This window comes from Xyrauchen texanus, chromosome 24, assembly GCF_025860055.1.
Source record: "Xyrauchen texanus isolate HMW12.3.18 chromosome 24, RBS_HiC_50CHRs, whole genome shotgun sequence".
Lineage (NCBI taxonomy): Eukaryota > Metazoa > Chordata > Actinopteri > Cypriniformes > Catostomidae > Xyrauchen > Xyrauchen texanus.
In genome coordinates, this window is record NC_068299.1 from 17528536 (window position 1) to 17552101 (window position 23566).

Consider the following 23566-nt stretch of genomic DNA (forward strand, 5'->3'; position numbering starts at 1 on the left):
CTTTAAATTTGGAAATAAAGCCCAAAGTGTCTTCTTTCAAAAGATACTACATCTGTGTCCATACTCCAAAGGGTCCAGTAAATACAACCATTTAAGTTCAGGTATGTCAATTTCATGGTTTGTGCTCAAAAAAGGGGTGTGTATCAACAGGTTAAATGAAGCTTAGAGGTCTACACACATTTTGGTATCTGAAAGCGTAACCAACTTTTCCAAAATATTAAATAATCATTGGTGTTTCGATTCTTTAGAAATCTGCAGAATTATCTGCAAGCACAGATTCTGTGTGGGCCTGATTATTTCTCATTATTTGTGCTCCCTCAAGTCCCTTTAATCACTTCATGCCTTTATATAACACAGGAATTTATCTTAGTTATGATCTGTGGAGTATGCTCTGAGCTATGTCTGGGTACGGATTCTTTCCTGCATGTTACGATTGGTGTCTTTTCACTGCTGACATTTATGTATGGTATGATGGAAACTCTGCCCTCCCTCCTCACTGCTGTGTCACTCTGTCAGCTGTGCAATTTTAGAGCTCCGTATTCAGTCTTTCACACATTTATTGTTTTTTTCCTCACAAAACTTTCTCCATTTCCTTCTTATTTTTTAAAGCAGTTATTCATATTGATGCATAAATCTGTTCCCTTTACAAAAAGCTTCACTTTGATGCTGCGCTGCTAAGCGCTACGGGGAACAACTCTAGCTGTGAACCGAGCTGAAATAGTGTGTGTAACACATCAATGAACATTGACTGGAATTTATAGCCTCAGTTGATGTAATCATTAGATGCACCTGTGGCCAGGCTATAAATGGATACGTCACCAGGTGTCGTCAGAAACTCTTTTTTCAGAGTGATTCTGTTTCTGTGTGTTTCACAAACCCTGTCAAAACTTTCTTTCCTCTGTTAGGAGTTAGAATCAGTTAGGCAGTTTGCAGTGAACGTTGTTCTCTTCGTTCTCTTTTTTCTTCTCTCTTCTGTTTAGAAAATATTATATATATATATATATATATATATATTTCAAAAAAAAGAAAGAAAAAAAGAGAGAATGACTGAAAGCCGCAAACGGTGTGTGTTCCCCTCTTCTTGCTCTATAGCTGAAGAGGACACACATCAGTTTTTGCTCTGTTTGTTTGGGGGTAAGAGCACGCTGCTCTCGCATTGCAGCAGGGCGGGTGCGAGCACTGCGATTTGCTTTAACAGGCAGAGTGCTTCGTGCTCGCCTCGCTTGCTTCCGGGAGTCAGCACTCACGAAAAACAAAAAAATAAAGATCGTTTGTGGGGCTCTTGCATGGATTTGGCTGAGGAGCAAGAGACGGGTTGATCCCTTTCTCTCGCTCTCTCCCCAAACCCAGCTGGTCCTTCACATGATCTCGAAGCGCGTTCCGACTCTTCTTCGGATCATGAGGAGGATCGCGATTCTCATCCCGCCTCCGAGCTTTCTGTCCGCGATAAAAAAATCTACGGAGGAATTGCTCGATGTTGTTACTCAAGCGGTTGCCAGATTGGACTGGCCACGTGAAAAAGAGACACCAAACCCTCCAAATTAGGGGATAGATTTTATCTTCCAGTCTAAGAAAGGGAACGCCTCATGAGTCCCTTCCCTTCTTTGATAACCTCCATGAAGAGCTTTTTCGCTCAAAAAAAAAATATTTTTATAAATAAATAAAAAAAAAATATATATATATATATATATTCTTCCCGTGTTCACATACCCTCGACGTCATTATATTTGACCATCGTGGGTGCTGAGGCACGGGGGTATTCAGTGATGCCGCCGGTCGAAGAGACGCTTGCGGGCTATCTCTCGCTGGGCTCGGGATCGTCATTTAAAAAGCCCTCTCTCCAATCAAAGCCTTGTAGGACAACCTCCACTTTAGTGGGAAGGGCTTATCAAGCAGCAGGTCAGGCTGGTGCTGCTCTGCACACCATGCTGTTTTACAGGCGTACCAGAATGACCTCCCGGACGACCTGAGTGTGGGTTCGGCGCTTGATGAGCAAGCCTCAGACCCGCCTCAGTCCTGTCTGAACGGAGGCTCAAAAGCAAAGCATGGCGAGTCGTGCTCCTCCTCCCAGGGATTGGGGACAGTCTCGCCTCCCTCGCCAGCCCCTGAAGCAAGACATCAGGGCTATCATTTCTAGTAAGAGAAAACCCTGACGGTCTTGCGCCTAGATTAGGGGGTAGCTCCTCTCGGGACGGGGCGTGTGCTTCACTTCACCCCTCCCGGTACCCCCTTGAAGCCCCTCCATTCCCGCCACCTCTTGGTGTTTCGGGTTGCAGAGGCTTCCGTCAGAATTGGGTGTTTTCGCTGTTCCTGCATTTTATTCAGGACGCGAAACACCCGACAACACCTCAACAGGAAGTGTTCAAATATAATACCCATCTCAGAGATCCTGGCAGCGTGGAAACTTCTGCCGGATATATTCTTTTCTGTGGGTCTTATAAGGGCGTCAGGATTTAATTCACTCGCCGCTTTTCCGTGTTTCAACGGCGTGTTCTCACTACCGTAAACCGGATTTCTTTTTTTGTAAAAACAAAAAACTCAATCTCCTGGTTAAAGGGGCCATGGTATGTGTTCCCCTTCCAGAGAGAGAGTTAGGTTATTACACTAAATACTTCCCGTTTCCCATGGAGGGTGAGGGGTGGCGTCTGGCTTAGATCTTAAAGCTTGAACTACCCGTGGGTGTTCAAGTCCAAGATGATGCCTGTCAAGATGGTCGTGTCTCAAGCCCTACAACTCATTTGGCTGGTCACCATCGATCTTATGACGCACTTCTATACTTCATTTAGAAGTTCTGCCACAACATGGAAAGTTCCTGAGGTTCACTTCCAGGGGCGAAGTCTTCCAGGGTCAGGTTCTTTCACTCAGCCTAGCCCTTTTTACCCACACATTCACAATGCATGATGTAGCGCTGGCTCCTTGCGACTCCGGGGCATCTGCATTCTGAATTATGTAGACGACTGGCTGATCCTAGCGCAGTTCCAGGAACTGGCAGTTCAGCACAGGGACATCATCTTAGCTCATCTGTTTCTCTGGGGTTGAGGCTCAACGCCAAGAAAAGCGTCCTCTCTCCCACTCAGAACACTGTCTATCGGGGCATCGTATGGAGTTCAATCACAATGCGGGCACAACTGTCTCCCGCTAGTATTGAGTCCATTCATATCACCCTGAGCACAGTCAGGCTAGGTCAAGGTTGCACTGTTATCAGTATCAACAATTTCCAGGTCTCAGGGCGACCGCGTCCACGGTGATCCCTCTGGACCTTCTGCTCATGAGACCATTTTTGTTGTGGCCAAAAGCCAGGGGATTTCTTCCAAGGGCCAAAACCCCTAGGCTAAATAGGGTTACGCGCCTCAGGCTACGTTCCCTTTCTATGTGGTTCAGACCCCGGTTTTCTGCCTTGGGTCCCACTCTAGGTGCATCTTGTTGTCGCAGGCTGCTAACGACAGATGCCTCCCTGATGGGCAGGGTAGCGGCCTTAAGTGGTCGTCCAGCTTAAGGGGATAGGAGGGTCGTCAGCTCGGTTGTCACAGTCACTGTCTCGGGTTGATGGCTGTATTTCTGGCCCTGAAATACCTCCTCCTGAGGCTGCCATGTCTTGGTGCGGGTGGACAATACAGCGGTAGCCTCTTACATAAATCATCAAGGAGACCCACGTTCTTGTCAGCTGTATTTCTGACACGTTGGGTTCTCCTTAGGGCCCAGGGCAAGCTCCTGTCACTCAGGTCAGTTATATCCCTGGATGCCCGTATATGGGAGCAGATTTACGGTCCAGACAGAAAATACCAACGGGTGAGTTAAGAACTCCACCCTAAGGTAATAGTTGCCCAGAGTTCGCCAGCAAGGGTTTTTGCCTCTTACTGATAGCACCGCGCTGGCCGAACAGGGCTTGGTTCTCGGAGCTAATCTCTTCCCTCGACGGCTTGCCTTGGGCGATTCCGAACAGGAAGGATCTTCTATCTCAGGCACAGGGCAATATTTCATCCCTGCCCCAAATTGTGGAATCTTTCATGTTTGGCCCCTAAGGGTACCAACTGAGGGACACAGGGCTCTCTCCTGAGGTTATCGAGACCTTTTTAAATGCCGGGCTTTTTCCACTTGGAACAAGTTTGGGTGAGATCTTAGGGCAGAAGAGGACCTCTTCGCCTCTATGAATAGCGCAATGTCTCCTCTACTTCTCTCTGAAATCACCCAGCCCCCTTGGGTCTGGACGTTAAGACACATACATGACCCAGAATGCGTCTGTATGCATTTCTTTCCCCGGTTTCTCTGCTCCCGGGAGTCTTGGCAATGTTCACCAGCAAGGATCTTGCCTCCTATTAATGGCGCTGCGCTGGCCGAACAGGATATGTTTCTCAGAGTTAATTCCTCTCCTCGATGGCTCGCCTTGGGCGATTCCGAACAGGGAGGACCTTCTCATCCTTGGCCCAAATTGTGAAACCTTTCATGTCTGGCCCCTAAGGGTACCGAATGAGGTTCACAGGGTTTTCTCTTGAGGTTATCGAGACCATTTCAAGTGCTAGGGCTCCCTCCACTTGGAACTGATCTGGGTAGATTTTACAGGGCAGAAGAGGACCTCTTCGCCTCTGTTGATAGCGCAATGTCTCCTCTACTTCTCCCCGAGTCGCCCAGCAACCCCATGGAGGGGCTGATCGTAGTAACGTATTCATAGCACAAATGCTCCTGCATGCGTTTCCATCTACTAAAGTTCTTATTACAGAACCAGCTAACTGCCAGTTTGCTTCAGTTCTGGATTTTCTGTAGAAAGAACTGTCAGCGGGCACTTGCCTCGCCACTGCCAGGTTCTATGTGGCCACTGCGGTTTGCCACGGCTTGGTGGGCGGGGTGCCCTCAAAGAGGCATCCTCATTATTGCCCGGGCCTACGAGGCACGCGGTCAAGCTTCGCCAGTAGGTTTTAGGGCACACTCTACCAGAGGGCTCTCCTCCTCTAAAACATTGGCTAGAGGTCTCCCTCTGCAGCAAGTTTGTGATGCAGCAGGTTGTCCTCTCCGCACACATTCATTAGATTTTTATAGTTTGGATGTTCTTATGCCCTTGAGTCGACATCTCAAACTCATGTCTGGACATGTTTGTGATGCGGCAGGCTGGTCCTCTCCGCTCACATTCATCAGTTTTTATGACTAGTTTGTGTTGCGATAGGGTTCTCTTCGCACACATTCATCAAAATTTATGGGCTAGATGCATTGCTACTCCGGACTCTTATGTCCTTTAGTCGACATCTCAGCCCATGCCTAAACAAGTTTGTGATGCGGCAGGTTGTCCTCTCCGCACACATTCATTGGATTTTTCTAGTTTGGATGTTCTGCACTCCGGGCTCTTATGCCCTTGAGTCGACATCTCAGCTCATGCCTGAACAAGTTTGTGATGTGGCAGGCTGGTCCTCTCCGCTCACATTCATCAGTTTTTATGACAAGTTTGTGTTGCGATGGGGTTCTCTTCACACATTCATCAAACTTTATGGGTTAGATGCTTTGCTACTCCGGGCTCTTATGCCCTTGAGTCGACATCTCAGCTCATGCCTGAACAAGTTTGTGATGCGGCAGGCTGGTCCTTTCCACTCACATTCATCAGTTTTTATGACAAGTTTGTGTTGCGATCGGGTTCTCTTTGCACACATTCATCGAACTTTATGGGTTAGATGCTTTGCTACTCCGGGCTCTTATGCCCTTGAGTCGACATCTCAGCCCATGCCTAAACAAGTTTGTGATGCGGCAGGCTGGTCCTCTCCGCACACATTCATCAAAATTGAATGGTTTAGATGTTTATGCTACTCCGGGCTCTTATGTCCTTGAGTCGACATCTCAAGCTCATGTCTGAGACCTCTCGCGTTTTTGTGAGTACACTGCACAACCGTAGGGATCCGGACAGCCCCAAGTGCGGTGGTGTGGGTATTGCTTTCCCCGTAGCGCTTAGCAGCGCAGCATCAAAGTGAAGCTTTTTGTAAAGGGAACGTCTCGGGTTACATGTGTAACCCTTGTTCCCTGAAAAAAGCGGAACGAGATGCTGCGCTGCTTTGCCGCACTGGGACGTACCAGGACTGCTCTTCAAAAAGAAGTATCTGACGACTCCTGGTGACGTATCCATTTATAGCCTGGCCACAGGTGCATCTAATGATTACATCAACCGAGGCTATAAATTCCAGTCAATGTTCATTGACGTGTTACACACACTATTTCAGCTCGGTTCACAGCTAGAGTTGTTCCCCGTAGCGCTTAGCAGCGCAGCATCTCGTTCCGCTTTTTTCAGGGAACAAGGGATACACATGTAACCCGAGACGTTTCCTTTATCACATTATGTGCTCCTTTCTTAAATTTATCTAGCAGTTGTTAAATATCTGCATGGTAAAATATGCATGAAGTAAAATAATTATGTTACAGTAAATTGCAGGTGAAGTGTAGAATTTGTGGCACAGATCAGGTCATGCCATTGGTTAATGTTGCCTTGTCGGGTTGGTCAGGATGCTCAAAAAAACAAAACAAAAAACAGAGCAATGTTATAATAGTGCCAAATTTTATAGTTTATAATTACATACTTCACCTATAAAGTGACAGTCAGCATTTTGTTTTACAATTTTAGTATTTAGAATACTTTAGAATTTTATGTTCTATATAAACACTTGTTTTGGTATGAACTCTTTTCACTGGAAAAGTGTGTGCCTCTTTTCATTCTCCATGCCACTTTTTTGTCTTCTGGCTGTTTTGATGTTGTGTGTGCCACCCTGGCATCAAGACATTTATTCAACACTCTTTCCACTCACATATCTGGATCACATCAGTGTGAAATACACTTGTAAATTTTTTTTTGAATGATATGCAGTGGCCCTAAAAGTATTTGGAAACTTATAGACACTTAGAGGAAGTCAAAAGTCTAAATGCCATTGCATTAGATACAAAATGTCCAACCAAGTGGCATCTGCAAATAAAGTATGTTACATATTTACTAGCTTTCTGAACCATTTTTTCAATTACTTTCAACCAACTGGTCACAGTTATTTTTAGTGAATGGATGTGGTCAGTTCCCCTCAAGTTTACACCTTGTAGAGAAACCATAGGTGTAGTTCTACACATTAACTATGGACATTTTGCACAAAGATTGACAACCAAAAAATGTCCAAATATTTGAAACCTAATAAATTACATTTTGTGAAATGTTTTGTGTAAAAATAGTTTTTGCTTTATTTCTTAAAACATATAATTGGTTTAATATGTTCTTACATTCATGAAGTTTTAAAACTGAATTGTGTTTTTTCTGTGATACAAGTGTCACCAATCGGAATTCTAAAAATAACCACTGTTTTCAAACAGATTCCAGAAAAATCTATTTGTCTCTCTTCGGTTGTGCATACAGATAGGCCCGGACCAAAGTCGTGCCATTAGTTGAGCCAATGTTGCTATGTCGGTCTGGACAGGCCATTCAGACATACAAGGGAATGTTTTGATAGTGGCACTATGTTACACTTCTAGGTAAATTTTGCCTACTAATGGATAATTTATCATTCAAAACAATGCAAAGCACTGCCATGATCTGGTTGTTACTAATCTTTTTTTTTTTTTTTTTTTGTTCTTATAGTTGACTCTGCCTTAAGCTGTGAGACTAGATGGAATTTCAATATCGAAAAAATTACACACATCATCTTTAATTGTCCAAATACTTTTTGGGATCACTGTATGCAATTAGATTTTGCAACATTACAACTCAACAAAATTAATGCAGTGGTTCAACAAATGTCTTGAGCCAAAAAAAAAACGATTCACTGGCTGTTACCTCACCATGCTATTGTCTCTCTCCACCCATGTCCCTGTCTGTGTGTGTGTGTGTGTGTGTGTGTGTGTGTGTGTGTGTGTGTGTGTGTGTGTGTGTGTGTGTGTGTGTGTGTGTGTGTGTGTGTGTGTGCACATGCGTGTCTCCTGCACCAGGCTGCGTGGCGTCTCTACTCCACAGACCTCTCCAGAACATACCTGAGAGCCACATGGTTGTTCTATAAAAGTGTTCTCCCTCCTCAAAGGCATGTATCAATGCAGTGAACTGATGGAAGAGCACTGCCATGAACTGGTTGTTACTAATCTTTTTATTTTCTATTTTTTGTTCTCCTTTTTTCCCCTCCTTTTTTTCCTGGCCTTGTGTATTTCTCTTTTATTTTCTACTTTCTTAATTTCCCTCCCTATTTTCTGGTTTTTGTATACTCTGCACGTAGTGTGTTTGGCGTAGCTATGCGGCTGATGAAAACTCGGTTTCCATTGCTACCTGGAAGCCTCATTTGAAGGCGCTGCATACCTGCAGCCCTACAAAGTAGGTACAACTGTGGCAGCTGGTGTCATAATTGGTGTCAGTGCTCCTGTAGCTCTCATTTTCCCACTTCCCTCAGCAAATAAATCAACCTAGTCTCATACAATGAACATTACTAAAACTACAGTTTTGCAAACTTAATTTTACATGTGTGTTTTATGTTTAGCAGCAGCTTCCTGGTGAAATTAACACTAGAGGCACTACTACAACTGTGCGCTTTATTTACTTTCACACAAATCACGACTACAATGGCTGATTCTGACTTTATTATAACTTTTTTTGCCCTATTACATTGCTATGTTATGATATCGAAACCCTTGTACTATACCACATCAATTGAAAAATGAAACATTTTAATGCTTGTATTACAGACCCACCTACATTTACATATTTATTCCCATAAGATTAGCTTCCATGGTAGCTCAACTGATAGATTGTTGGACTTTGAAAACTGCGTTTCGAGCCCAGCCAAGCATGCAAGCTGACACTTGAGACGAAAGTGCAATAGAAGCAACACAAAACAACGTGGTTCCTTCAGGAAATGTTCTTTTCATGTCGCATTTGCTATTGGGACACTATTAGTTAGGTTTAGGTGTTGGTTTAGAGTAAGGATGTCAGTTTGGTTTATCTCTCATTTGCTTTTAGGACAGTATCTGTTAGATTTATGTTAAAGTTTTAGGTTAGGCAGGTATGTTTTACGCCATTCTATCCAATGTTCACCTTAAAAATCTTGAATGATTATAACTCAATTTAATTCGGTTTTGGTGCCCCCTGGACATTTCACTGGGAAACTGCAGCCAAATGTGTACTGGTAATGAAGCACAGAATTTCGTTTTGCAAAAATATTGCCATGGTCATGTAATGTTCATGATTTCCCTCAATCTGTCTCTCTAAGCATTATCATCTTCTTTCTGCACCCTACCCTACAAGATCTAGACTTGAAGATGATAAATAATCACATTTGGTCATTGAGTGCACCCGTACAGCAAGGTTTGGTTTTGAACACAAGGATTCCGTTATATGCTGTGGGTTACTGAAATTTCCCCCACATTGCCCATAACGGATACATGACACTTCCACAGAAGCCAAGACACCCTGCTGAAAAAACAAAACAAAAAAAAGTTGCCTGAAAAGTTTGATGGTCTTAGCTGGTTTCAGCTGGTCTAATTGGTCTCCCAGTCTGGCAAAGCTGGAGTTCAACTGTTTCCCTAGCCAGACCAGCTGACCTTTGCCCAAAACCCCTCAAAACCATCTAAAAAGACCAGAGACCAGCTAATCACCTTTTTTTTCCAGCAGGGCAGTTTGTGGACAGACATCCTGAAGTCACACTTAAAAGCACTGAAAATAGATGTACTACTCACAGACCACCCCTTCATAACAAAGCTGTTCTTCCTCTGCAAGCGCTTGTCTTAGTCAGCTTGATTGTGCATTGCTCATAGCTTGCATGTCTGCTTGTTTAATGCCTGTTTATGTTGTCTTAAAAAGGACTTTCCATTTCTTTTCACTCTTATATATGTGTGTGCGAAGGTGTATTTGTGTTTGCTTTCTTTTAAAACCTTTAAACTACAGTACATAGTGTATGACAAGCAGAGAAATATATTGATGGCTCATTCTCAAAATGAAACACTCATATATTTTAGAACCATTTGTCTTTTCTGTAGTCTCCCTATTAGTTTCTGTTGTTCATGTGAAGTATTAATATCCTGCCTCTTTTCTTCCAATATTTTTTATATATTTTGTTTTACTAACACCTGAAGGAAAGACCAGGGAGAGACCATCAGCAGGTTTGTTGTTTTTGTATTTACATCATCCTAGTGTCTGGAATGTTTTATTACTTTAATATCGATTGTGTTGTAACGTCCATGACATCAATAGAAAGAGAAAATAGAAAGCACAATTGTGAATCGCCTGTGTGTATTTTCAAATACTGTATGCCATGGCATGTTACATGTCTTGCTTTATCCATTCATTACCACTGATTTCCTTGTTTGCCATTTTACTGATGGGGAATTTTATTATAATAGTGTATTACTATGTATACAATTAATACATTTCATACCAGTAAGAGCGCTGTTGTACTGATATTCAGTGCAACAGCATAATTTTGAGAGTGATAATGCTTTTGTACAACAGTTCTACTGTATGAACAAGTTAATATTGATTTATTTACACTTCAGAGATAATATGAAAATAGTTCCAAAACCAAAGCATGACTCTCATGACTCTGTCGCTGCGAACACAGACAAGCAGAGTAATGCAAGTAAAGTGTCTCAGTGCTGTAATATTAAATATCAGCACTTTTGGAACACTGCTTTTCCAATCAAATTAGAGGTCCGGAACTAACTTTTGTATAAGTACAGTTCTAGTGTAGTGGTAATAATTGTTTAGATGTGGAGCAGCTTCGTTGTGCTAAGTAACAGGCTACTTGAGAGAGCGTCCAAAACGATAGCGTCTGAATATATGGCAAGAGTGCCAGCCAGGATGTGTATGTTGTATGTGTGTGTAACTCCTCCTGTAATATTGTAGGGGATGTACATTTTTCCATTCGGTGATTGTTTATAATGGCCATTAAATACTACATGAACCAAGACAAAATGAAACAGATGATTAAAGCAAACTTTTTATGCATTTATTTCTTAAACATTCTTTCATTAATAGTTTGTTAAAAAAAAATATACATATATATATATACCGGTGTGTATATATATATATATATATATATATATATATATATATATATATATATATATATATATATATATATAAAAATAGCCAAAAAATAGAGAATTAGCTGTTTAGACTCCGCAAAGTCTGTACCGAATCTAAATGGCTTCAGTGTAGTCAGGTATTTGTTATCAGGCAAATTTACTTTTGTGTTTTCAATTTCAATTTCACAGCTTGAGCCTTGTAAAATGATGGCTGCACCCAAAACATTTTCCTTATTTGTAGCCTCACGCTTTAAATTAAAGCAGTAATTGGATGTTTGAGTGGTTCAAATTAAATATGTGAAGATCAGAGCACCAGCAGTCAGATTTGTGAAAGTAATGAAGTAATTTACGGTTGGAAAAGCCCCTCAGTGTGTGGCAAATGTGTCATTAAACATGTCAGAAAATTAACCTGCAAGGCATTTCAGCAAACAGCTTAGCTGTGAATACTTTTGCATGGCTTATGGAACATTGTATATGGACATACATAGAGAACATTAAAAAGTGTTCATTGTGTAATCCAAATAATTTGCTAGTTAGTTTGAAAGACATTAAATTTTTAAAGAAAGCACATTTATAATTGGCTGTTATATACAAGAACGTTTGTCAAAGCAGAATCGGTTGCTAGACAGGATTTGTACACTGTTTATGTGAATTTACATACTACTTGTGAAGGATGTGTTTGTGTGTGTGGTTTTGTGTAATAAGAAAGTTGTTCAGCTGAATAAGACCAAATTAATTAAAGTTTATATTACCATGTTTGGTTGCAAAACATTCACTCCATTTTCCTGCAGAAAGGTTTTTCTTTCTGTTTCTGTTTTGTACAACCCATATAATTCTTTCACTTAAAGGTTAGTTAACCCAAAATGAAAATACTGTGATTGTCATTCAGAATTGTATTTTTTGGCTTAATTGTCGGTTCACTCAACAAAAAAAAACAAGTCTTATTTTCTGGTAAAAACATCTAAACATTTGAAAAAATATATATATTTGCCAATGGGGTAAGATAAATAAACTTGTCTTGTTATCAGAATAAACATTACAAAAGTTTGTTAGATTTGTATAATTTAGATTTTTTTTAGATATTTTTTAATAGAAAACAAGACACAAATAGTCAGTAAGAAAATGATTTCTTCACTTAACAGTAACTAAATTATCTGCCATCTGTTTTCCACATTTCCTTAGTAAGGGGCATAGTAATAGGCAGAGGCTCTTCAGGAGGTATTCCACATGGAAATTTAGGTACCCAGCATCCTCCACTGCTCCTGCAATATGACCAATGTGAATGCTGACTAATCTCATGCATGGAGGATGGTGGTCACCTCAGAAAAGCCCAGTCCCCTTCACAGACCACTCAGAGAATCTAATTAAAATTTCTGCTCCCTTCTCCTTTGCCTGTTGTCTGAAGAATTTAACTGGCACTGATTGATCCCCTCGCCACCATCTATCTAACACCCTCCTATCCAGTGTGTGACCCCACAGGAATTATTGCAAAATATAAATTTTTACAGATATGATACAACATCTGATTTGCGATGTAATCTATGAAATATGCATGAGGATTTACCTAGCAAACAATAAAAGTAAAACATCTACCAAGAAGTTTAATTCCTGGATAAAGTGTCTCAATGACAGTTGCTGGGTTGGCAAGGCTCCCCTGGAATTATGCATTTTGAAATCTGCCATTTTGCTCATAAGCACACCATTTTGGATCCAAGTGTTGTTCTATTTTTATTTTTTTTTTAAAGCAAATCACCTGAGCTAAGTCATGTGTTAAATTACTTTTGAGCCACAGAAAACTGATGTCATGACATGGCACCACAAGTATGCACACAGTCCCAAGCCCTTCAGTATTTATGGCATCTACCAGCAGGTGCTAACTGAACCATACTAACTAGCCAAACCTGCACCCCCTGAATCATTCACCATATCTCCTGTCGGCTAACTTTGAACATCCAATATTGACTTTGCATCCTACCTAATAAAAAGCATTAGTTGCATGTTGCATGTGCATGACATCTGGTTGTATATGCCTCTAAGTCACCAATGTCTTGTACCTCAGTCAAACCCCACTCTTCATGTACAATTCATCTATTTCACACACATATGCACCCAAACTGCCAAGCATGAGTTCACATCATAGTGAACTACAGTATGAAGTCCAGCATGAATAAGCTCCTCTGATTATAGAATTGTCATCTTGGAAGGAGCATATTACAGTTTCATAATAGTTTTGCTCATAAATAGTATGTTCTGTATATGACAAGCATAAAGGTGGTATGACATAAAGGTGGTTCATGGAGATGTTGTCAGGCTGCTCCACATATAAGGTAGCAATAGGAATAGAGTTGTCAGTAAGACTTGCTCCAAAATGTTGCTTGCTAAGTGGTGGCAAAACTTGGAATGGCCGATGCATGATATCTTTTTATGTAATTTTTGAAAAAGGCACAGAATAGGTTTTGGAGCTTTGGCACAGAATATCCAAGTAAAAGGTGGTTACAGATCATGCCTTAAAAGTGCAATAAAAGAAGTGTTTTTATTGGAGGAATCTAGTAAATACTGAAGTAAGAAACACTTATTGGTCCAAAATAAGCCATCCTTACAGTTTAAATTCAGTCAGCTTTTAGTTAAATACCCTATTCTCAAAATTTCCTGATTTAATTGTTATTACTTTCTTCTCCTGCAGCCAAAAGCGGAGTTTTCGGGAGCGTGTGCGCATGGCCAGTCCTCGTGGTCAGAGCATGAAGAGCAGGCAGATGTCAGTGAATGACAGGCGCTCTCCTGGCACAGAGGTGGGAGTGGAGGGCAGCAGCCCTGCCAAAGTCCAGAAGAGCTGGAGCTTCAATGATCGAACTCGCTTCCGCCCATCGCTCAGACTTAAGAGCCAATCGCGTTCCACAACTGAAGGTGAAAGATTTTTCTAATTGGCTAAATCATAAATGGCTTTCTGCTTTTAAGTTGTGGTTTCACTAGACGTTTTTGACTTTTATATGCATGCAAACATGGGAGAGTGGAAATACAAGCTCACACGAAGAAGTTTCATCTTTAGCTGCTTACCGAAGTTCAAAGTTTGGTGAAAATTTACCTGGAAATTTGCTTAACAAAATCTTAAAAAGAACATCATAATAATAATAAAAATAATGATTGGTAATATGTGCTGTAGATACTTTTGGCATCATGTGAACCTTTCTAAACAAAAGTAATATGGAGGCCAGTCTTTCTCTTTCCAAACCTTATTGTGAGGCCAGCTACATTAGGGTTGGCTGGGATAATCATAGGTGGGCACTTGGGAAAGGGGGAATGGGGGGATTTAATATTGATTCTCGATATTAAAAAATATATTGAAATAAAGAAATAAAAAACAGATAAACATTATATATAATGATAAGATTGGGCCCTGACAACCTTATAATTGTAATAAATGTAATTATCATTTATACTGCCCGACAAAGGCAAAATGCAAAATTAAATTATGATTGAAATCAGGTCCCCCCAGACTATGATCTGTCCTGTAAAGTAAAACCACTTCTTGAGTGTAGAAGTGATGTTGCTTTCAGCCAATGAAAAAATAGTAAAATACTATAAATCTGCCGCTATTTTATGATTGGTTGGGGTGTTCTAAAACACACTCTTAAAGTTTGAAACACACCCCACCCTGAAACTGCTTTTAACCAATGGATAAATCGCAAAACATACATTATTTTATTTAATACTGTTTGCCTAATGTTAACTGAGTGGGCAAGGCTCAGGTTTAAGTTGGCTCAGCCCACATCTGCCCATGCCTAGATCTGGTCCCGCTTATCATAATTGTTATTTTTTTCCCAATAATCCCTAATGGCAGGATTTATTTGCACCATAGGCTGAAGTGGGAGAACATGATCTCCTCAGAGAACCCTCTATTTGCTTTAAATAACCTTAGATCATGCTCCCATTACCAGAATTCCCCTTAAGAACATAGAGAGAAAAGCAGAGAAATAATCATTGTTTATAGAAGATATTCAGCATTGATAGAATCACATTAGACACGAATGATTGACAGCACCATGGTCCCATGGGAAAATAAAATGCTGCATAGTTCAAAATGTTGGTTGTCTATGCAATATATTTTTGGCATGACAAGATTTAATCGAAATAACGCATCCGTACGGAATTCACCTGGCAACTAAGCAGCATTTTAAATTATTATTTTGTTGGTCATGAATGCTTTTTTTCCAAATTTTCATGCAAACCTTTTTGTTGTACCAAAATATTTATTGTGTTGTATTTTGTATTAATTGTATTTCCAATTATTACTTTTTCACAAAAACAGCCCTATCTAGAAGATTTAAAGGTAGATAAAAAAGGAGCATTTCAGTGGCAGCAGTGCTCTGCTCAAAATGATGTTTCTCATGTCCCGCTGTGCTACCACACTGGCTTTATACCCTTCTCAAAAACACACAGTATATGAATCCACCACATATTATATGGCCTATAAGGTGCCATTTAATGGGAGAAAGTGCTTTGCTTCACATTTTGAAATGCCATTGATCTGCCATTTATTTGTGCCATGGTAGAATCAGCAATCATTCACTTTCATTGTATGGGGAAAAAGATCCAATGAATGGTGACAGACATGTCCTTTTGTGTTCCAAGAAAGAAAGTCATACAGGTTTGGAACAACTTAAGAGTGAGTAATCTTTTTAAGTATACACTGACACTGACTTTGACATCTGAAGAATTATCAGTTGTGTTGAACAAAATCATGACCAAATATAAAAATATGAAGGTTTTGTTGCCTCCCAACTTTATTTAATGCTTCAATAGAGAGGCACTTCCTTCCCGTGTGTATGGTGTAATGCTTGGTGTGGCCTGTGGTGAAGGTGAAGGGAGTCATTGGAATGCTATGTTGATTAATATATGTATTGATCTGCCTATGGCTTTCTCTAGTCTTCAGCCTAGTTTTGCTTGTGCAGAGACTTTTTTCAGGATCAGAGAGGATCCACTACACCAAATCATTTTGCCTAATATGATTCAAATTCTCTTCCTTTCTCGATCTTTCAGCTGACACCAATCTTGGACCTGATGATGCTTTTGATGAGAAGGGGTGCCACTGTGATGTGACCGTGGAAGATCTGTCTGCTCCTCTAAAAGCAGTCATCAGGGCCATCAGGTGAGTCTGACTTCCAAGTAAACACCACACTGGAAGATCAAAGCTTGGTTTTGGTTATATTCTAAAGCCATCTTTACACTGCATCTGAAGTGGCATTTAGTTGAATTTACATAGACTGTTTAATGCTGCCCAGAGCAGGCACAAATGCATTTACTGTACACTGTAATTACAATTGCATAAATAATGTTATGAGAAAAATGAAAGTAAGTTATAGGCATGTGCGTTAGACAAAAGTTCTTAAAAAAATCTCATGAACACAAAAATAAAATAATAAACAAAGGATAAAAGAAAAGATATCGTAGAAGGCAACATAATTAAGATGCCTACCTTTTGGAACAGCCTTCACTTTGGAATTGTTCCTATGAATTGTGTCTTAAGTGCTGCCCCTGGAGACAGCTCACTAGGATTTGGAACAGACCCAGTCTGCCGGCTTTGTCAAGCAAACATATAGATACAATAAAGTTGAACAGAGTATAACTTTATGCAAATGAGCTGCGACACAATACAGCGACAACCAGTAGGAACGCCTACTAGCACCAAACAGCATGGAAACTCTGTGTCTTCCAGCAATTTAACTGCTGTTAGTGTGAACAGGGCTTTTATCTGTGCCATAACAAGCCACAACTTCAACAATAATTTTTTTCGTCACTTGATTTCTACAGTGACATTGCTGAAAGTATTGCTGAGTTACCCACAGCGAAACCTTAATGGTCCAAAATCCTGTTTCACATTTTTGCTTTTGGTGTGGACAACAAAATCACTTGTTTTTACACTGTGGTTACAGGGGGTGAACACACATACTTTGCCCATCCTGCTTTGTTTGTTGAGAATACATTATATCACACTATGGCTAGAGCATCATCACTGTCTCTCTCATGCTGGGACTGGCCACTGATTGTTTCTTCAGGCGACTTCTCCTTTCACTCGCAATGCCACTAACCAATAGGATGTCCCGGGGGCAGGGAGATGAGATTTTCGCTATTCCTCTTTCCCAGGGTGTCAGATGGACCGGATCACAGCCAGTTCTGCTTACAAACCAGCTCATCTGACACGATGGGTACCTGAGTGACTTGAAAAAATGACAGAGGTCTGAATAAGTATGATGTTACAAAGACAGATCACTGAGATTTTTTCAACACTGTGTCAATATTGCAGTTGAACCTTTGCTCTGAAGAACGTCACAAAGTAGTTGGGGTTTCAGTGTGCAGTGTGTTTACACAACTAATGTCTTCCACCACACATAGCTACACTTGAACAAGAGCCTTACTGTTTTTAAAACAAAAGGTTCATCTGATACTATGGGGGGCTATGGCTGCGCACAACAGAATGATAAGTAAAAAGTCCTTAATTTGCTTGCAACTTGTCAAATTCGGGGGCAAAAATTACTAAAACTTGGTGTGGCAAAAGCATCCACATCCACTTTTTTGTATGAACATTCTGCTCAATGTGGGTGCGGCCTCTATGGGCGATGGAAAAGTGAGCTCCAAAAATCCCACACCTCACTTTATTAGGCTCTGTCTGTGACTCCTTTTTTAGAAATGTAAACTCTTTTTGAAGATCCTCATTAAATGTACATGCACTTGATGTCTTGATGCCTTGATATTTTTCCAGCCACAATTTTATCATCTGTTTGCGGGATTGTGATTGGATAGTTCCCCTTCTGTCACTCGCTCGACGTTGTGTCAATGTAGTGACGCTAGGGGTCACTCTTGGGAGCAACAAAACACATCAGATCTATGAGAAGAGGCCAATGAGAATTGGCAAGTGGAATTTACATGCCACTCCCATGGCATTGGTCATATATCAAGTTTTTTAATTGAACATAGTAACAGTGATGGGCAAGGAGGGGTGAACCGGCTGAACAGTAAACAAAACATTTTAATGAGAAACTCAACTTAAAACAAATGTAAACAGACACATATGTAACGTGGCCGCCTACTTTTCTCTCTCAAACGGGCATCTCCAGCTGCTCTTTATCTCGCTCTCCCACTGATCAGCTGATTCAGCGTCAGCTGTGCTCTGTCACGGCCCGGCCATGCCCTCCTCCTCATTACAAGCATGCTGCTTCATTAATATTAAAGACCCTTTAAGGCAAGTCAGTTCAATTGATCCATCTTGGAAAACGTCCCTGGGCAGCTTTTCCTTTTTTTTTAACAACAATGGGATCACAATTTTAACTCAAATCACGCCCAAAACTATTTTTTTTCAGGCTTGTTCAATCAATGTTCAAGTCCGTTCTTAAAGGAATAGTTCACTCAAAAATGACAAAACTAACACAAGTTAATCTGATCCTATTTTTCTCTTTTTCTTTGGTGATAAACTGGAATTTTGGTATTTGTGACTTACTTCCGCCCTCTAGTGGTTGCTGATGATAGTCTAAAAGTTGCAAATAGGTTTGCTGTCTAACCACCTTCACATTTCTCCTGAAGATTACCCCCAGGCCCCTTTGCCCGATTATCCTACTAATTGGGCAAAGGGGCATGGTACTATATATGAGCAATATATAGTATACATACATTTTTGAAAGCAACATTGGGAATCAGTTTTTGTTGTCATGTTCAAAGACTTTGTCACTAAGCTTTAGGTTTATACAATATAATTTTGTTTAAATAGTGGCTCCTAACATTTACTTCATTTACTAATTTAAAGCATGACTTGTTCTACACATACATATCTAATATTGGCAGTATATTCATACTGTTTAGCCAGAGGGGAACTGGCCCCCAAAGTGAACCTTGATTCTCGCAGGGTTGTTTTTCTCCATTAATCAACATTACACTATCACCTTTGGCTTGCTCCATTGGAGGTCTAAAAACAAATATAATTTACTTATTAAAGCTCAATCTACAATCACATTATCATATAGCGCAAAGATGACTAAGACATTACAGCTTTATTTTCTGTTATATCATATCATCCTGTACAGCTGCTTTGAAACTGTCTGTTTGTGAAAAGCACTATACAAATACACAAATGACCTGACTTATATTATGACTGTGTCAAAAACATAGATATTGCACAGACAAGGACTCTTTTTCTCTATAGTGTTGTAATTGCTGATCAAAGATTAGATTAGTTAAATCTTTGTTGTTTCTCTATTGACAGGATTATGAAATTCCATGTGGCAAAGAAGAAATTTAAGGAGACATTACGACCGTACGATGTGAAGGATGTGATTGAGCAATACTCTGCTGGTCACCTAGATATGTTGTGTCGTATCAAGAGTCTCCAGACTAGGTGAGAGCTGAACAGCCCTTGTTTTAGTTTCTTCATTTATAACTTAAATGCATTTATGCATAATGACCAATTGATATATCTATAAAAACAGATGTACTGTAAATATATACACTACTAGTCATAAGTTTGGACACACCTACTTATTTTTTGTTATTAACATTTTTGAAATTGTATAATTAAATGTATCAATGCTATGACATAACACATATAGAGGAATGGTATTTATGCTGTGACCATAAATTTTAATCAAATCAAAACTATTTAATACCTTTGCTTCTTCAAAGTATCAACCCTTACCTAGATTACTGCTCTGCACATTCTGGGCACTCTCTCAACCGACTTTATGACATATACACCTATACAGGCTTTTAAAACAGTATTGAAGGAGTTCCCGTGTATGCTGGGTAATTTATCTTTTACAATTAGATTAAATTGAAATTTTAGTTTTGTTTAGAAATTCATACAAAGGCATCAACTTTCAAAATGTACAAAACTAATTTCAACATTTAAGCATAATTAAACACACATTTTTAAGATCATGAACATAAATTCAGTCAAGTGTGTCTAAACCTTTGAGAGGTGATTTAATAAATATGTAGATTATAAATTAATTTGTCAGTAATTCACAGGACACTATTTCTTGAGCTGCAAAGCACAGGAATGGTTAAACTACTATGATTTTCTTATGCACACTTTCCTCATCTACATGTTATCATCCTGTCTGCGCTCTCCCATTCAGGTTGGACACCATTGTGGGTCCACAGATCCTGAGCAGCAAAGCAAAGACATTTTCCTCTCCCTCCCTGCACTTGTATTACAGCCAGGCCAAGAGGAAACACTCTGCCCCAGGGTCAGCTGACCCACAGTCCCCATTCTAAACTCCTTTTACTCTTAAACATACAGAAATGAGTCAATTGCTGAGGCTGTGTGTCTAGCTCCTCAGTGATCATTACCCTCTGGTAATGGAACTGATTTGAACAATAAAACTATTCCAGATTTAAATCAACATTAAACTTTAAGGCTGGACACTTGTTTACTTGATTTGTCACTGACCCAGAGCCTCAAGCTGTTGGCTCTGTCCAACACATCCTAACCTCCATTTCTCCGCCATTCATTATGCTACAGTGCCTGCCTGTTTAATAATGTTGGCCAGAGCAAAACCAACATGCAGTAATTGGGATGCAATGCATGAATGCGCCTGTTTATAGGACTAACTTTTAGATTGATTCCTACCTAGTTTCCATAATATTTCGATATCTTTTACACTGCTCAAATAGTTTTCTTAATCAGAAATTTTGTATATTTGATTTTGTAAGCATCTAATAACACTTTGTGAGATTTACACTTAAAACAAGATTTGCAAAGGGAATAAAGATATTTTACTGGGGGGAAAAAACATGATTATGATTAAGATGTTTTTTTTTTTTTGCAGTGAATTTTTTTGTGAAATTTGTAAATCTTTTGTCCTGCATGGAATGGCCTCCTAATCCAAAAAAGTAGATTTAAAGGCTCAGCCTACCAGTAGGTGTGTAATCCACTGTTGTCAGCTAGATCTGATTGAACAATCATCTATAACTTACATTTACTCTTGAGTATCTGAACCTCAGTGATTGACTTTCAAATCCAATCTTTAAGATTTTGACAAAATTCAAACTAGAACTATGTGTCGTCACTGAAGCCACGTCCACTAAAATGTTTTAGTTTGAAAATGCACCGAATTCGCTACATTTACACCTCTTGTCCACGTTAGAATGGCATTTCCCTCCACCAAACACTTAGCAATTCGAAAACGCACTCCATTACTGAATACCTTAGAAAACAATGATGTTAGGAAACTGAAAACAGATTAGAGTGGATGTGGCCTGAGACGCTGAGTTGCCTATAGTTTCATATATCTTTGTTTATTGCATGTAGCTGAGGTCAGTAGTAGTCCTGTACCATTGTCTTTAACCATCTCTATTGTCCTTTTCTTTAAGGACACAACCTAAAAAATGTATTTGACCCACATGTGTTTTCTTATCCAGACTCGCCACACCCCTGCGTCCACATCAGACACTCGGCACCAAAGCCAGGAACCTTTCCTCTCCCTCTCTACACTTGTATTACAGCCAAAGCAAGAAGAAGCACTCTGGGTCAGAGGCCTGTAGAAGGCAGGGAGACTGCTCTTGGCCCTACACTTACCTGAATCAATACATACTGTGAATGGGGTCCAATGATGAAGATGTATACAACTGGAACTATTCAATATTCATAGGTTTATTTGCCATATGTTATCAGAACTGGAACTTTTTCATTGGTTAAAAATGCAAACACCATTTACTCACCCTCATGTTGTCCCAAACCTTAAATGAAGACAAACTTACATTTTTGAGTAACTTAGAAAGCAGAAGACAATATCTGTGGGGGTTAAGATCCTCTCTCCTTTTGGTGTACTTTAAAACACCATATAATCTTCACAATTGGACTCCCAGCAGATTAATACATTTGAGCAATGTTTGTCAATCAAGGTGATGATTAATTGTGTAGCATTCATTCTTACTGGTTCAGCCGATTTATATAGATTCATGTGATTGCTATTTGTTTAACAAGAACTGCTCCTGCATGATGGATTTGGAGAGAAAAGGAAGCATATTACACTTTTTCTAAAACCTGACAAATACATAACCACTTACTTAAACATGCAATCCAACAGGACCTACAAGTTTTATGACTTTTAGTTCATGTCTGTTAGCTTTATGGCCATCAATATGTGACTGTACCTATTGAAGTTCACACAATTAGCTTTTAGAAATACATTTAAAATTTAAAGCCTGAAGAATAGACTTAATTTATTTGAGACTTATTTTGTTTTCAGAACTTTTAGAATTTCACATTTTTGTCTAATAAAATAATCCCTAGAATGAGAATGCCCCCTCCCACTAATATCACCTGCAACCAGTTACGTTGGTGGCATTTTAACCAGCTTGTTTATGTATATCTAGTACATTATATCAGTCAAGTCTTGCATAGAACAAGTGACTTTTGGAATGTAAAAAAATACCTTTATTAATTCAAAAATATATTGAAAGCACCATTTACAAAAATGCATTGACATGCATACAAAAATCTTTCCTGCTCTCTTTTTAACATAGAAAAATGAATGATGGTGATGAACTAACTTCATTTCTTATTCACTAACCTCAATCAGGTTTCATCCTGCTGCGATGTGCCATGCTAGAGCTAAAGGAACAACAGTGGAAAGGTGTACATTCTCATGTATGTTTAAAATCACTTCTTTTGTCTCATAGGGTGGATCAGATACTGGGAAAGGGCCAGATATCTGTAGACAGGAAAGGCAGAGAGAAAATCCTCCTAGAAGGGGAGTCCCTGGAACATGACATGAGTATGCTCGGCCGTGTCTGTAAAGTAGAGAGACAAGTAAGTCAATTAGTCACATGAACGCAATGGTCTATGAAACATACTTAAACACATTAATTGAACATGCTGATTCAGTAATATCAAAGACCCTTTGATGACGGCAAGTCCGTTCACTTGGTCCATCTTGGAAACACCATTTTTATTTAAAACATTTTTGTAATGTAGGTAATAAGCATACAATTGTGGCTCTTACATTATCTACTTAAATGAGAAAAGATAAACATATTTCAATTTAGTAATAAAATCTAACAACAATGAGATCATAGATTTTATCTCAAATCGCACCCAAAAAAAACAATTCTGGCATGTTCTGTCCGAGTTTGTTCTTAAAGGCATAGTTCGCTCAAAAATGAAAATTCTCTCATTATTTTCTCATCCTCATGATATCCCAGGTGTGTATGACTTTCTTTCTTCACCAGAACAGAAAAATATCTGTTGGTCCTTAAAATACAAGTGAATGGATATTTCTCTTTTGAAGCCCCAAAAATCACAGACAGTCAGCATAAACGTCATCAATATGACTCCATTGATTACATTAATGTCTTCTAAAACAATATGATCACTTTTGGTGCGAAAAATATCAATATTTAAGTACTTTTTTTTTACTTTGAATCATGCATCTGGTCTGCAGCGGTATGCACATGTGACATAATTGCATTGGCATTTGAAACAAAATCGCCACCACTTAGGACCTACTGAGCTAAGATATTTTTCTATTTTTCTTCAAATGTGTTCTGGTGATGAAAGAAAGTC

General features: G+C 39.6%; 1 protein-coding gene across 5 annotated transcripts in view; it reads left to right on the plus strand.

Annotated features, from left to right (window-relative positions):
• LOC127617971 (potassium voltage-gated channel subfamily KQT member 5-like) overlaps positions 1-23566 on the plus strand; it is a 175306-nt gene that overhangs the window by 148322 nt on the left and 3418 nt on the right. Inside the window, exons 8-15 of one of the 5 annotated variants that reach the window (XM_052090166.1) lie at positions 7936-8024; positions 10063-10089; positions 13697-13917; positions 16051-16159; positions 19265-19396; positions 20136-20246; positions 21421-21546; positions 22684-22813. In XM_052090166.1, coding sequence (XP_051946126.1) covers positions 7936-8024; positions 10063-10089; positions 13697-13917; positions 16051-16159; positions 19265-19396; positions 20136-20246; positions 21421-21546; positions 22684-22813 — 945 coding nt within the window. Of the gene's footprint in view, positions 1-7935; positions 8025-8213; positions 8309-10062; positions 10090-13696; positions 13918-16050; positions 16160-19264; positions 19397-20135; positions 20247-21420; positions 21547-22683; positions 22814-23566 lie in introns of all 5 variants that reach the window. The other 4 variants (XM_052090164.1, XM_052090167.1, XM_052090168.1 and 1 more) reach the window with 4 other exon arrangements.